The sequence below is a fragment of the Propithecus coquereli genome, unplaced genomic scaffold, assembly GCF_000956105.1.
Source record: "Propithecus coquereli isolate 6110/MARCELLA unplaced genomic scaffold, Pcoq_1.0 Scaffold7, whole genome shotgun sequence".
Taxonomy (NCBI): domain Eukaryota; kingdom Metazoa; phylum Chordata; class Mammalia; order Primates; family Indriidae; genus Propithecus; species Propithecus coquereli.
Genome location: NW_012153062.1, coordinates 4,444,567 through 4,457,464, shown reverse-complemented (window position 1 = coordinate 4,457,464; position 12,898 = coordinate 4,444,567). Strand labels below are relative to the sequence as shown.

The window sequence follows — 12,898 nt, the reverse complement described above, 5'->3', positions numbered from 1 at the left end:
AATCGAAAAAGATTTCTGGTTACGTGGCTAGCTCAGGTCCTGACCGCAGCGGGGGCGGGCTAACACAGCGAGTTTGGTTACTTACTCTGGAAAGCCCGGGAACCGCACGCTCTGCCGTAGGCGAGGTGTGATCTTCCAGGATCCCACCGCAGCCCACTTCGGGTGTTCGTGTTTTGAACCCTTTCCTGGCCCCAAGTTCCAGCACCCGAAGGTCGGCCTCACTGCCGGCCTCCGGGCCCCGCCCACTTTGGCCTGGGGTCGGAGCCGCCGACAGCCGGAGCCCGAGCCCGAGCGGCCGCGGCCCCTTTAAGGAGCCGCTCTGCGGTAACCCGAGCCCGCAGTCCGGGCGGGCGCGGCGGCCGTGGCGGCAGCTCGAGCCTCCGCGACTGCACCTCCAAGCGGCCCAGAGCCCGCGGCTTCCCTGGCTCCCGTGAGCATCTCGCGGCGCGGCTCTGGCCGGCGCCAGCCCTCAGGCCAGGCCAAATAACCAGGCGCTTGTAACTACCCACCGCCCTCTCCTGGCCCGGCGCAGCCGCCCGCGCGCGAGTCGCCCCGGGACCCAGCACAGGTGACGCCGTTTGGAGCGGGGCTCGGGGAGGAGGGCGGGCTCGCTTCGCCCCGCGGCTTCCCCGCGCAGCCGAACGCAGTCCGCGGGCAGGGGCGCCGCGACTTCCCGCCCCTGGCCTAGCGCGGCCGAGGGCTCCTGCGCCTGGAGGCTGGGTGGGCGTCCGGCTCGCTGGAGGCGGCTCGGGGCGGGCTCCAGCAGGTGTGTGCGGCGGGCACAGCATCCTCCCAGCCCGGCGGGCCCCGGCGCCGCTCCGGGAGCAGATGGTGTCCCGGGGCCCGCGGCCCCCGCGCCTCCCAGGCGCTCTGCGTCCCATTCGCGTTTCCCGGTTGCGCGATTCGGGCTGCCCTGTCTGCCTGGCGGCGCCTCCCGGGTCTCAGCTGTAAGGGGGTGGGTGCAAACCTTTGGACTCCAGGGAAAGCTTTCTTGTTAGAGACCGACAATCAGGCGCATCAAGTGGGTAAGTCCCCTTTCCCCCCGCCGCCTCCTTCTAAAACAAATAGCTTCTATTTACCCTTGCAGTTCTCAAGTGGGTCCCGTTTTTAGCCAACGAGTGCTGGGAAGTCTGGTGGGAAAGGGACCGTGCGCAAAGTCAGAGGGAGAAATTGGTTTCTGTTTCCAGCTCTACCATTATAACCTCTGACAAGTTTATTAAACTAAGTGCCTTGGTTTGCCCAGCCATGAAATGGGCTTCGTAATGCCAGCATTTTCCTACCGCCCGGAGATGGCAGGAAAACCTCTGTGAAAGTACTTGGAGTTGTGTAAGTTCATTTAAGAGTCACTGTTGCTGGTCTGTATTTTCTTAATTGTACACGTGTGAGTGTGGTGCACGTTTTTATATGAAATTATGAAATTTACCTTAAAGAGTGACAATTCCAAATTAATCCAGATATCAGTTTGGGGACAAGATGGAAGAGTTTGTGTGGATGTTAGGAACCGATATGTGAAGCAGGAAAACTCATTTTAGTAAAATCTCTATGCAGTCATAAATGGAGCTGAAAAAAAAAAAAGCCCGTGGATTGTGGTGTTTTTAAGTGAGATACTGCTGTGTAAGCACATGGTATAGATTGGAATGCAGCTTCATCTTTGTGTAGCCAATTAAGGTAATAAGCTGGAGAATCCAAGTTCCCTCTTAAGTTAGCTATATATGAGGTAGAGAATTTTTACCCTTGTTTATCTTTTCCTTAAAAGATAAGGATTGTAAGGGTGAAACTAAATTAAGAAAGTGTACTCCTGTAATGTTAGAAAATTTGAAAGAATGGCTTGAGTAACCATAGATTTTAGTTAATTGGCCACCCCCCACCCCCCGTGCCATCTGATGGTCCAGAGAATAATTTATTTTGAAGATACTCCCTTTTTTCCTACCCCTGCAACTCCTTTTGTCACATTTCCTCCCTACAGAATTCGAATCTTTACTGTATGATCTTGCAGGAGTTTTACCTATCTAGGCTGAACACCTCCAATGCAGCTACTCAGTCCATCATCATTATTAATATTTACACTATTAGATTTCCATTTCTGTGCCTTCACTCTAATCCTCTTTACCCACGTGGAAAGAATTAATGGGTCTTTGCTACTAAAGCTATATACTTGGAGGTGACTAGGAATGGCAGTGGTCAAGGAGCTGAAACTTTATTGGAAACTCCAGAGAAGCTGGGTCTTTGCTGGGATCTTCTGACAAGATCGTGGAGTATCCGTGCAAGAGCTGGCCTATCTTTTCTTTCATTTTCTGAAATCTCCATTGGATAATTTGCTTACCAAGGGAAGCCTTGGGAGCAGGGAGCTACCAGAAATCTAACTCAGTGCTAGACTGATTAAGAGCATTCCTGCAAAGGAGTGGGGAGAAGGAAGAAGGGGCTTGGCAGGCGATGGAAGGCCCTCCCTATAACCAGATAACTAGCAGGTTAGTAAAGGAGCCCTAGATTCCCCCTTGGGAAATGGGAAAGTGACTGGGTTGCAAAAAGGGAGTGGCATACCTTCTAGGCAAATTCTGGAATGCACCCGAGGTTTAATGGGCCCTTCTCCCTCTTTCCCTTTGAGAGTGTTTCTGGCTCCTCAGAGTGGAGTGCAGCTCTCTTACGTTTTCAGACCTGTTCACGCTCCTCCCTTGGTGCTCTAAAGGAGGCCTGGCATTTTGTTTCCCCCTCAGAGCTGGCCTGCCTTGTATTAGAGGAAGCCAGGCAGTTTAATTTTTAAGAAACCCTTCAGACTTCAGTGCCTCTTCCTACCTTTCTTTCCAAATTAATATCCTACAGATTAAGGATTCAGTTAGGCATCTACATCTCTTGGAAGGTTAAAAAGTGGGATACTCAGTTTGAGAAGAGTAAACTGAACAGTCTACACTGAGATACAGAAAACTGTAGTTTTTCTGTTGAGGAAGATAATGAATTAATTGTCTGGATGAGAATAGTGGGCACTTGCACAAGGGAGGGCAGGACTGGGGGTGGAATTGTGCTGGACAGCTTGCGTCCTTGTCCTTGAGAGAGCAAAGGATACCACCAAGCACCTTGCTGTGCTTTCCCTCCTTCCATTTGCCTTGTGAGAGGAAGAAGATAGCAGTATGGAGGTGGAATCACCATCTGTTCTCAGGGATGGGAAGCAGACTTAACTCAACACTAGGGATAAGCTGTATTCACCTGGCATTGATATCAGGCACTGGATTACTGTATTACTCCAAAGAATGTATTATATCAGGAAAGTGAGGCTAATTTTATAAAAAATTCTAAGGTATTTCAAGAGTGACTTTGGTGGTATTTTTTCCTATTGGAGATGAAAGGCAGCACACAAAGAAATGGAGTCCTGCTGCTCTGAAGCTTGTTATTCCTGGTGAGACAGTTCGATGTGCCTCAAGCAGATCCCAGACCTGCGGAGGCAGGATAAGGCAGGAATAGCAAAAGGTGCTTTTTTACTCAGAACATTGGTCTGTTCAAGGAGAAGGCAATCTTGTGGATATATGAGAAGGAGCTTGTGAATCACTGTAAAAGGCCAAGGTTTTCAAAAATGGCCGATGAAGAAGACAGCTGAAAGTCTGTTCAGAGCTTGGGCCAGCGTGGAGGAAAGGAGTCCTGAACAGTGGGACCAATATTGTGGTGGGAGTTTGAGTAGATGGAAAAGGCTTGTCTAAAGCAATATTTCAAACATTTTGAACTACAGGAGTACAACATGTATTTTTACATTGAGACTCCGGACATAAGTAAGTACATGTGTATCTGAAACAAGTTTCTATTTCTGTTTCTATTCTGTGTTCTTAAAAATGCGTAACCTATTAATGGATCACAGTCCACCATTTGGAAACCATTTGTCTAATTGATGGAAAAACAGTTGCAGTGAAGCAGGCTGGGCTGGGGGGTTGGAGATGCTGGAGGAAGTGAGGGGTCATAAAAGTGACTGAGAGCTATCTGGACCCCTGTCAGTGGGGACAGAAGGGAGTGTGGGTAATCACCTGGTGCCTAACCCGTGCAGGACTCACATAGATGAAAGGCAGCTGGATGGGGCAGATGCAAAAAAGGGGACTTCCCACCTGTTCTTTTCACTTAAAAGCGAAACAATTGGTTTTAGCAAAGAGGAAGTATGGAAGGAGTGAACTTGGATTTGAAAACAAATTTCTTTAGAGCAGATTTTTCTCTACAGGTTAAATGAGAAGACAAATGGATTCAGAACAAATTATCTGTTGGATTTAGGTCATGTCCACTTTCATGGGCTGGATAGGAAGTAAGGGGCTCATAGTGCAGAGTAGGTGAGTAGGAGGCTGATACCTCCGCTTCCAGCTTTGCGAAGTTTGAGCAGAAGTGGATGGAATGTGTTGTTTTGAAACCCCATTTGCTGATCAAACTCGTTAGGAAGTTGACTGCTTGTCTCACAGAATTTGAAAACTATTCTCATTACATTTTATAAAAGGGTTAGACTATCAAGACTTCCTTAAACATCTATTTCAAGATCTACCATCAAACTCCAATCATCATTCATAGTCTTTGGGATCACCAAAAAAGCTTCTTGGAGAAATAGATAAGGCAGCAACCAGCAACTGTGAGCTAATTCCTGGATCTGCCCTGGAGTTAATCAAGGATAGAGTCTATCTGTAGACTTTTGATTTCCTTTTTTCATAACAATTAACGTCTGACTGTAACACCTAACACTCTGACCAGCAAATAAAACAAAGCCTGGAGAAAAGGTACACAGGTATCAGAGTTCACCCCAGTGTGTTGCTTAGTTACTGCTTGCTTTTATCATTGACACTCTGACCTAGTTGGATCCTCCCTTTGACCCATCCCTGCCTTGTCTGATTTTCTTTCTAGAGGGCAGGAGGGCAGGAGGGAAGGCCTAATCACCTGGAGCAAGGGCAGCATGTTTTGCAACTCTTCATATCTCTTAGGATATGGTTAAGAACCAAACCCTTAAGACATTTGGCATTTTGAAGATTTGAAGCAAGTCCCTAAGGTTTTCTTTAGTGTTTTTTTTTTTTAATTATGAAAGTGAAAATAGCTCATTATAAAAAAAAAATTACAATCAAAACTCAAGAGAATGAAATGAAAGTTCACCTCTCCCCTTCCAACTCTCACTTCCCTGGTTTCACCTCCACAACCAGTTATCAGTTTTGGGAGTGTATAGCCCTCCAAACTTTTTCTCTACAAATGCTAAAGTGTACCCACAGTTATTTATTTATGAAAAATTTATCATTTTTCAGCCTGCTTCCATATCACCTTATTTATTTAAATGTCTGTATAACGTGATAATATAGCTGTGTCAATATATTTAACCATTTCTCTATTGATGGACCTTAAGGTTACTTCTATTGATGCTTCAATAAACACCTTCGTTAATACCGTACATCTTTCTTTCCATACTTGTGTGAATTTGTTTTGAGGGTAAAAGATCAATTTATTAGTATACTGCTTATTTTATAATTCAAGAAACATAGTGTTATCAAAATTTACATATTCTGCTATATAATTCTCCAGATATTCCTTCCGCAGTGAAAGCACAGAATGGAACCTCTGGGAGCTTCAAAGTGGGGTAGTGTGCAGCCTTGCTTACTAGAGCTCACTGTCTAGTAGGGGGATTAGGCATGCACATTGACTGAAATATTTTCAGTTTTATTTATACCCCACCTTATTCCAAAAAGGATTTGGGAAGGTTTACAAAGATGCATACAGTATGATAAGATGAAGTACATTTAGTATAAAAAGGGAAAGAAGATGGAAGTATGAGTGAGGCTCGTTAGTATACTTTGAAGTCCTGCTCTCTTGGCTAGAAGTTCTGGCTATAAGCTTTCCAGCAGCCAAACAGAAGAGGCAAACAATCTGTAACAAGCTTTCAGGGTATCCAGAGGAGAAACCAAATCAGAGAAGCCCACCTATTCCTCATTCCAAAAGGTGAGAAAAAATTCCTCCTTCGGGTTCTGATTAAGAAAACACTGTATTTGAAATGGCCAGCATTCTCAACGATGTTGCCAGTATTGTACAGTAAAACCTAGTGACTTTGCTTTATGATGCCATCTCATATCATGTTGCTCAGTACTAGCCTGTGTATCATGCCTTAGCAATACCCAGTGAAAGGTTAGCAGGATGAGGTGTAGGTTCATGGGGTTAATCCAGAAATAGCTTTAAGAGGACCTAAAGGAACACATGTCCAATGAAAACAGCAATGTGACATTGTTCCTGGACATATTTCTTCAAGGTAGCATAGAATATACTGTAAAATATATAATTTTCATGGAATTTCTATGAGTACTCACAGAATAATAGGCTTGTAACTTATGAAGCCAGAAATGAGGATATTTTAGATGGTGTTAACTTACTGGAATGGTAACAGTGGCTGAGCAAAATATTTTCCAAAAAAGAAAACCCCAAAACTAAAAACAACAAAACTCTGTACTTGGTCCATGCAAGAAGGATGGTAATTTTTCAACCCCTTAAGTCAGAAAGGGTCAGTGCCACTGTGCTAAGTGATCTTGAGAGCATCTTGAGGCTTAAAATTGTTAATAGATTGTTCAGTGTGAGAGTGTCATCAGGGCTTAGAGGTCTGTAAGTTGGTGCAGCTTCACCCTATTTCGTAAACCTGGGAAAAGTTCACCTCTCATGAGTCACCTGGATCTGAGCTTCCATGACCACATTCACCAAATTCTTGCCTTGGGAACATTGCCCCCAAACAGTCCTTCATTGCCAAGTCTATGGGCCAAGCTTAGGTTCTTTTATGTGACTTAACTATACCCGAATTTTTTTTTTTTTTTTTTTGGAGACAGAGTCTCCGCTCTGTTGCCTTGGCTAGAGTGCCGTGGCGTCAGCCTAGCTCACAGCGACCTCAAACTCTTAGGGTTGAGTGATCCTCCTGCCTCAGCCTCCAGAGTAGCTGGGACTACAGGCATACGCCAGCATGCCTGGCTAATTTTTTCTACATATTTTTAGTTGTCCAGCTAATTTCTTTCTGTTTTTAGTAGAGACGGGGTCTCACTCTTGCTGAGGCTGGTCTCGAACTCTAGACCTTGAGCGATCCTCCTGCTTCGGCCAGCAGAGTGCTAGGATTATAGGTGTGAGCCACTGCGCCCAGCCTTATACCTGAATTTAAACATGAGGTTGAGGTCACCTGAAGTTTCTGATGTGTTGAAGACACATCTGGTTTGTTTGCACATGACCTCACTAGCCTGTGGAGTGGTTCAAGGAAACATACAACTATATTTAGATTTTTTGACTACCTGACAGTATCGATAAGTACCACGTTTACTGGGAAATAGTGTAGTTGGTGATGGCAATCTTATGGGAAGAGGTCAGAAGAGAAACCGAGTACCTTGCATAGAATTTTAAGTGGACCTTAGGTAACAAGATAAAAAGCCACCTAGACAATTTAGAAACTCCTTAGCTGTCTTCTCATTTTAGCCTTTAATTCTCCAATTAAATGGTCGGTATAAACCAGCTGCAGGGCCCTTAGGCCAGTGGTTAAAAGGAGGGGAAAACAATCACATTCCTTCAGATACAGAATATGATATTCCTCTATGATTAGTGCCATGGGAAAAATAGGTGTGGCATTTCTTGGTTAGGAAAGGACCAGTGGTATCAAGAGCTATTCTTTTTTTTTTTTTTTAATTGACAAATTTTACTTGTTCCTTGCCTACTTATGGTTTACGGGGGTGCAAACCTTGCGCCACTGCCCCTGGCCCTCATTACTGCTGGGTGCTCGCTTTCCCCACCTCAGCTCCGGAGACGTGATGGTCTTTGGCCCTGTAGGTCTCGGCCAGCCGGTCCTCCATCCTGTCCTCGTTCTCCACCACCACCAGCAGTTGGTGGTGCTGGGTTTTGGCGCCCAGCTTGTGCTCAGGCCGGTGGTTGGGCCTCGAGCCCGGCCGGGTATCCAGCTTGTACTCGGCCTGGTACTTGCCCTCCCCCTCCCTCTCGAAGGAGGCAGAAGACATGGCCTTGGGCTCGGGGGGCTGCAGCCACGAGTGGCTGAGGATCTCGTCAATGTGCAGCCGGTGGTTGACGTCGGGCTGGAGCATGCGGTAGATGAGGTCCTTGCACTCGCCTGTCAGGTTATTGGAGCGCCGTAAGTCCACGCGATGCTCCTTCTGGATGCGCAGCATCTTCCTGATGTTAGAGTCACCGTAGGGCATGGAGCCACAGACCATTATGTAGAGGATTACCCCCAGGCTCCAGATGTCGTACACCTTGAGCTGGTAGGAGATGCCCTGCAGCACCTCGGGGGCCGTGTATGCCGCCGACCCGCAGAAGGTTTTGCTGAGGATGATGCGGCCGCTGCCATCCCGCAGGCAGCGTTTGGAGAAGCCGAAGTCGGACAGCTTGATGTTGAAGTCCTTGTCCAGGAGAAGGTTCTCGCACTTCAGGTCGCGGTGGACAACATCCATGTCGTGGCAGTACTTGACCGCTGAGCAGAGCTGGCGGAATATCTTGCGCGCCACGTCCTCGTGCAGGGCTCCCCGGCACTTGATGAATTCGAGGAGGTCGCCCTGGATGCCAAGCTCCATGACGATGTAGATCCGCCCGTCAGATGTCTCGAAGATCTCGTAGGTCTTGATGATCGAGTGGTGGTTGACGGTTGCCAGGATGTCCATCTCCCGCGGAAGGAATCTCTCTACAAAGTCAGTGGGCGTTTTCTTGCGGTCGATGATCTTCACTGCCACGTTGAACTTGAGGTGCTCAGAGTACGCGGATTTGACTTTTGCATAGGAGCCTTTGCCAAGATTGATGCCCACAATGTAACCCTTCTTCCTTAGGACCGTGGCATCGTCCATGGTGCCAGGAGCGGCCGGCATCCATCGTCCTCATTCACACTGCAGGCAGGCGTGTGTGGGGCTGGGCCTGGACTTGCAAGGGTCGAACGCTCAGCATTGTCTCTGGGTGACTTCAGTGAATGAAGTCATAAAGCCAGGCTGCTGGGAGTGGGGACTGGGCTGGGGGGAACAGGGCCCCTGGAAGCCAGGCTGGCCTGGCAGGAGTGCCCACTCCCTGCCCACTGGAAGGAAACTGGCATTGGGGACTGTGGTAACCCTCCCTGCTCGTCTTGCTGGCTCTGGCCTCCCTGTCACATGTCAGGCCTGAAGGGAGGTGGCCCATGTCCGGCCAGACTGCCAGCCCCAAGCCTGTTTCCTTCCCCTGGTCTTGGGGGCTGACCCTTTGTTGGGTCGGTTTCCTGCAGCTTCTTTGGGGGTGCAGGGAAGCCCCTCTAGGGCTCGTGTGCTTGGGACCAGCAGTGCCTGCCTGGGAGGGCCAGCCTTGGCCCAGGCTGGCGGTGGTGCCAGGCCTGGTGGACGAAAGCAGCTCAGTGTTTGGAGCAGGAACTGGCAGGTCCTTAGGGTGGAGAACTGGGCAGGCGAGTCGCTGCTGCTCTAGTGAACAGGGGCATGCGTGTAGGTGGCAGGTCGTGGTCGGGGATGCAGTACATGTTGGCTGGGTGCCTGGGGTCCAGGACAGGAAGGTGCATGTTCCCAGGGGTGGGACGGGGCTTCCCTCAGGTGGAGGATGAGGTGAGGCATTCAGGCAGGAGAGAGCCCGGGAGGTGAGAGGAAGACTGTTCTGAGAACAGCCGAGGAGTACAAGTCAGCAGGGAAGCGGAGGAGAATGTTGCGGCGTTTTCTGTGACAGGGCAGCCATCGCAAGGTGCAGGACAGGAGGAGGTAGGATCCAAGTTGCATTTTAAGATGGTCCCTGGCAGAGAAGAGAATCAGCTTTGGGGTGAGACGGGGGCCGGTGCCTTTGAGCAGGTGAGAGGCGGCCGGGCCAGGGCAGCCTCCGGGGAGCAGGGGGAGGCGATGAAGGGCGAGCCTGGGTCTGGGGCGCCCGGCGAGTGAGAGGCAAGCCCTTGGTGCTGGGGACGGGTGGGGGGCAGCACCCAGGCCATCAGAGCAAGCGCCTGGGTGGGGCGGAGTCCTGGATCGCACCACATTGGCCCTCTGCGGGGAGCGGGCAGCAGTCCTGTTGGGACCTGGCACGGCACCTTCCTTGCCTCTTCACGCTGCCTTTTGCATCTGGAAACAACACGAACGTCCTTTTCGGGGCCTGTGTGGATTTTTGCTTTGGAAAAGGTGGCGTCCTAGACATGTCTCCTTCGGAACTTGGGAAGCCCTGATGTTCACTTGCCGTCCCGCACAGGAATCTGGGCCCACAGGGAGCTGCCAGGACAGGCAGCTGTGTGCTCCGTGTTCAGGGGGAGTGGGAGGAAGATCTGTGTCGATGAGGGGAGTGGTCATGGAAGGTTTCAAAGAGGATGTGATGTTGGAGCCAGGCGCGGAGGATCAGCAGGCTGCCCGAGTTGACAAGAGGGGCGGGACGTGCGATACATCTTGCCTGGAGTGCACAGGGCATGCCCTGTGTCTGGAAGGTTCTGGGGAAGATTGCAGGAGCAGGGCAGCCAAAGTCAGGGTGCCTGGCTGAGAGGCTTAGGGTGGGCCCATGGCGACAGCCTCCCCAAGTCCCATCTGAGCTCTTTATGGCATCCATGGTTAATAGTTTTAGTTCAATGCATTCCTTAAGAGCTATTCTTTATTGAGTGATATTTTGATCTATTGCCAAATAACAAAGCACTCCCAAACCCTAGCCTAGTGGCTTAAAACAATGATTTTTTTCCCCATGTGATTCTGTGGATTAGCTGGGCAGTTACTGTGTTGGTTGCAGGTTCACACAAGTGTTGTGTGTGAATCACTGGCATTCAGCGGGAGGGTCATCTGGGCTGGAAGATCCCAGATGGTTTGCCAGCATGGTTGGTAGTTGGTATTGAGTGTTGGCTGTTAGCTGGGCAGCCTCAGTTTGCTCCTTGTGGCCTTTCGTCCTCCCATAGACTAGACAGGTTTCTTACATGATGGCCTCAGGGCAATGTTCCAAGAGGGTGAAAGGCAGACACTGCAAGATCTTTTGAAGCTTACCTAGGCTCCAGAACCCTCATAGCCTCTCTTCAGTTGTATTCTATTTGTTAGGTGGCAAAGCCAGCCCAGATTCACGAAGGCAGAGACATAGATTCCACCTCTGGATTGGAGGATCGGAATGACCATGTCACATTCCAGAGGAATTTAGGGCCATTAGATGATTTACCACAAGTGACTACATGTGCCAAGTACTGTGCTAGGTGCGTTTAATACCTTATCTCATTAAGCCACATAACAGTCTTGCAATGCAGGCATTCTTATCCCATTTTATGAAACTTGCATGTCAGAGAGATCATGTTGATCTTGCCCAAGGCCTCTCGATAAGTATTGGGCGTAGGATTCTAGGTCTCTCTCTAGCTGAATGGAATTCAAATTTTTCTTTTCTTTTCTTTTTTGTTTTTAGACATAGGGTCTGGCTCTGTCCCCCAGGCTAGAGTGCAATGGTGCACTCATAGCTCACTGTAACCTCAAACTCCTGGCCTCTAGTGACCCTCCCACCTCAGGCCCCCAAAGCCCTGGGATTATAGGCATAAACTACAGTGCCTGGCCTGGAATTCTTCTTAGGAACCCAAGAAGTGGGAGACATTCGTTAAATTATTCTTCAGCCCCTCTAACCCATTTAATATTATCTGCTTTCCTGAGGAGCGTAGGCAAAAAAAGAAATAAAAATAGAAGGCAGGAGGCAAAGCCCTACCTTAGCCACTTCCCTGCATCCTAAGGACTTTCTCAGATGTAATCAGATCTGTGATTTGAAGGTGAGAAAACCTCCCTGTGTCCTTAGGGTCTGACTTCCTAGGTGACTTGGCAGGTGAGCCAATGATCCCTTTTAGAAAAGAACAAACTATATTTGGGAAAAATCATGCTTTGTCCAGCGTTTCCTTGATTTCACAGTGTTGGCAGAAAGCCAAGAGATGTCCCAAGCCAACAGGTTCCTTTTGTGTTCCTTCCAGGAAGAGAAGAAAATAAGCACATCGGAAGCTCGGTAGAAAAGATTGGCTGCAGAACCTCTTTCCTCTTTCCCAAGAGTCACCCCCAGGCAATGCGGAGCCACCTGGTCCTTGCTTCAGCTTCAGGGCTTCTCACTAGCTTCTTACTACTCCTTCTAAGGCTCAAGTCTAGTGTTGTATTTGAAACACTGATTTCCTTGAAGGTGGGCCCTAAGAAGGAAATTGTATGAGCTTCAAAACCTTTACTTTCTGTTTGTGTCAGCTACTGTATTAATGTGACCTTCTAATTACTGTCCTGTCCTCGTTTAAGGCATTCTGGTTTATCCAAAATCCAATGGCTATAACTGGAACTCATAGGTTTAAAAACAAAGACTTCTTTATAAAAGTTTTAAGTGGTGTGAGATGCTGGGAATCAACATTTAATCACGGAAGTCCCACCTACCATCTGTACTCAGAGGCATAAGACCCTAGAAAATGACTTGAATTTCCTAAGGGCAGAAGCATTCGATAGGTTGGGACTTGAGGCAGAGGAGCAGACGGAAGCGGTGGAGAGGAGGCCCCTTTCCTTTGCTGGCCTCTCCACAGCCACTCTACGTTTTAGGCCTTATAAAAACAAACCCCAAGTAAAGGTGTAACTGTAAAATGAAATAAAAATTTTTAAATAGGATAAAAGATAAAAAGTTGACAATAAAATCGATGAGTTACATTAGATTTCATTTATTTAAGTTAAAAGCTAGAACATGCAAAAAGTTTAAATATAAGCTAGGAAAATAATAAGTTTTATTAAAATACAATTATAAATGTACCTATATGGAAGGGAGAAATTTAATTAAAAATACTGTGCCTATGATTTCCAGGTGTTATGGAAACCAGAGGGAGAGAAATAATTTCTTGAAAGGGCAGGAATTCTCAGGGAGGGATTAAGGAGATGGGATAACCCCCCACCCTTGCTGTGTCACAATCTCTTGGTGGAGACTCTGGGCTGTTTGAAAAAAATCTTTTTTTTTTTTTTTTTTT

At 48.1% G+C, this 12,898-nt stretch overlaps 2 protein-coding genes across 3 annotated transcripts in view; one reads left to right on the top strand and one right to left on the bottom strand.

Moving 5' to 3' along the window:
* The first annotated feature begins 291 nt into the window (after positions 1 to 291).
* LOC105823895 (transmembrane protein 56) overlaps positions 292 to 12,898 on the top strand; it is a 73,873-nt gene continuing 61,266 nt past the window's right edge. The window contains exon 1 of one of the 2 annotated variants that reach the window (XM_012661189.1): positions 292 to 568. The gene's annotated coding sequence lies outside the window, so the exon portion shown is untranslated. Of the gene's footprint in view, positions 569 to 867; positions 1,026 to 12,898 lie in introns of those variants that run through there. The other variant, XM_012661190.1, reaches the window with a different exon arrangement.
* Positions 7,722 to 8,810, bottom strand: LOC105823752 (testis-specific serine/threonine-protein kinase 2-like). The gene has a single exon (XM_012661012.1). The coding sequence runs from the start codon at positions 8,805 to 8,807 to the stop codon at positions 7,722 to 7,724; it is 1,086 nt and encodes a 361-aa protein (XP_012516466.1). The 5' UTR covers positions 8,808 to 8,810.

Bases quoted from the DNA above. Each gene is read 5' to 3' on its own strand.
- LOC105823752 (XM_012661012.1), bottom strand. From the start codon at position 8,807: ATGGACGATGCCACGGTCCTAAGGAAGAAGGGTTACATTGTGGGCATC.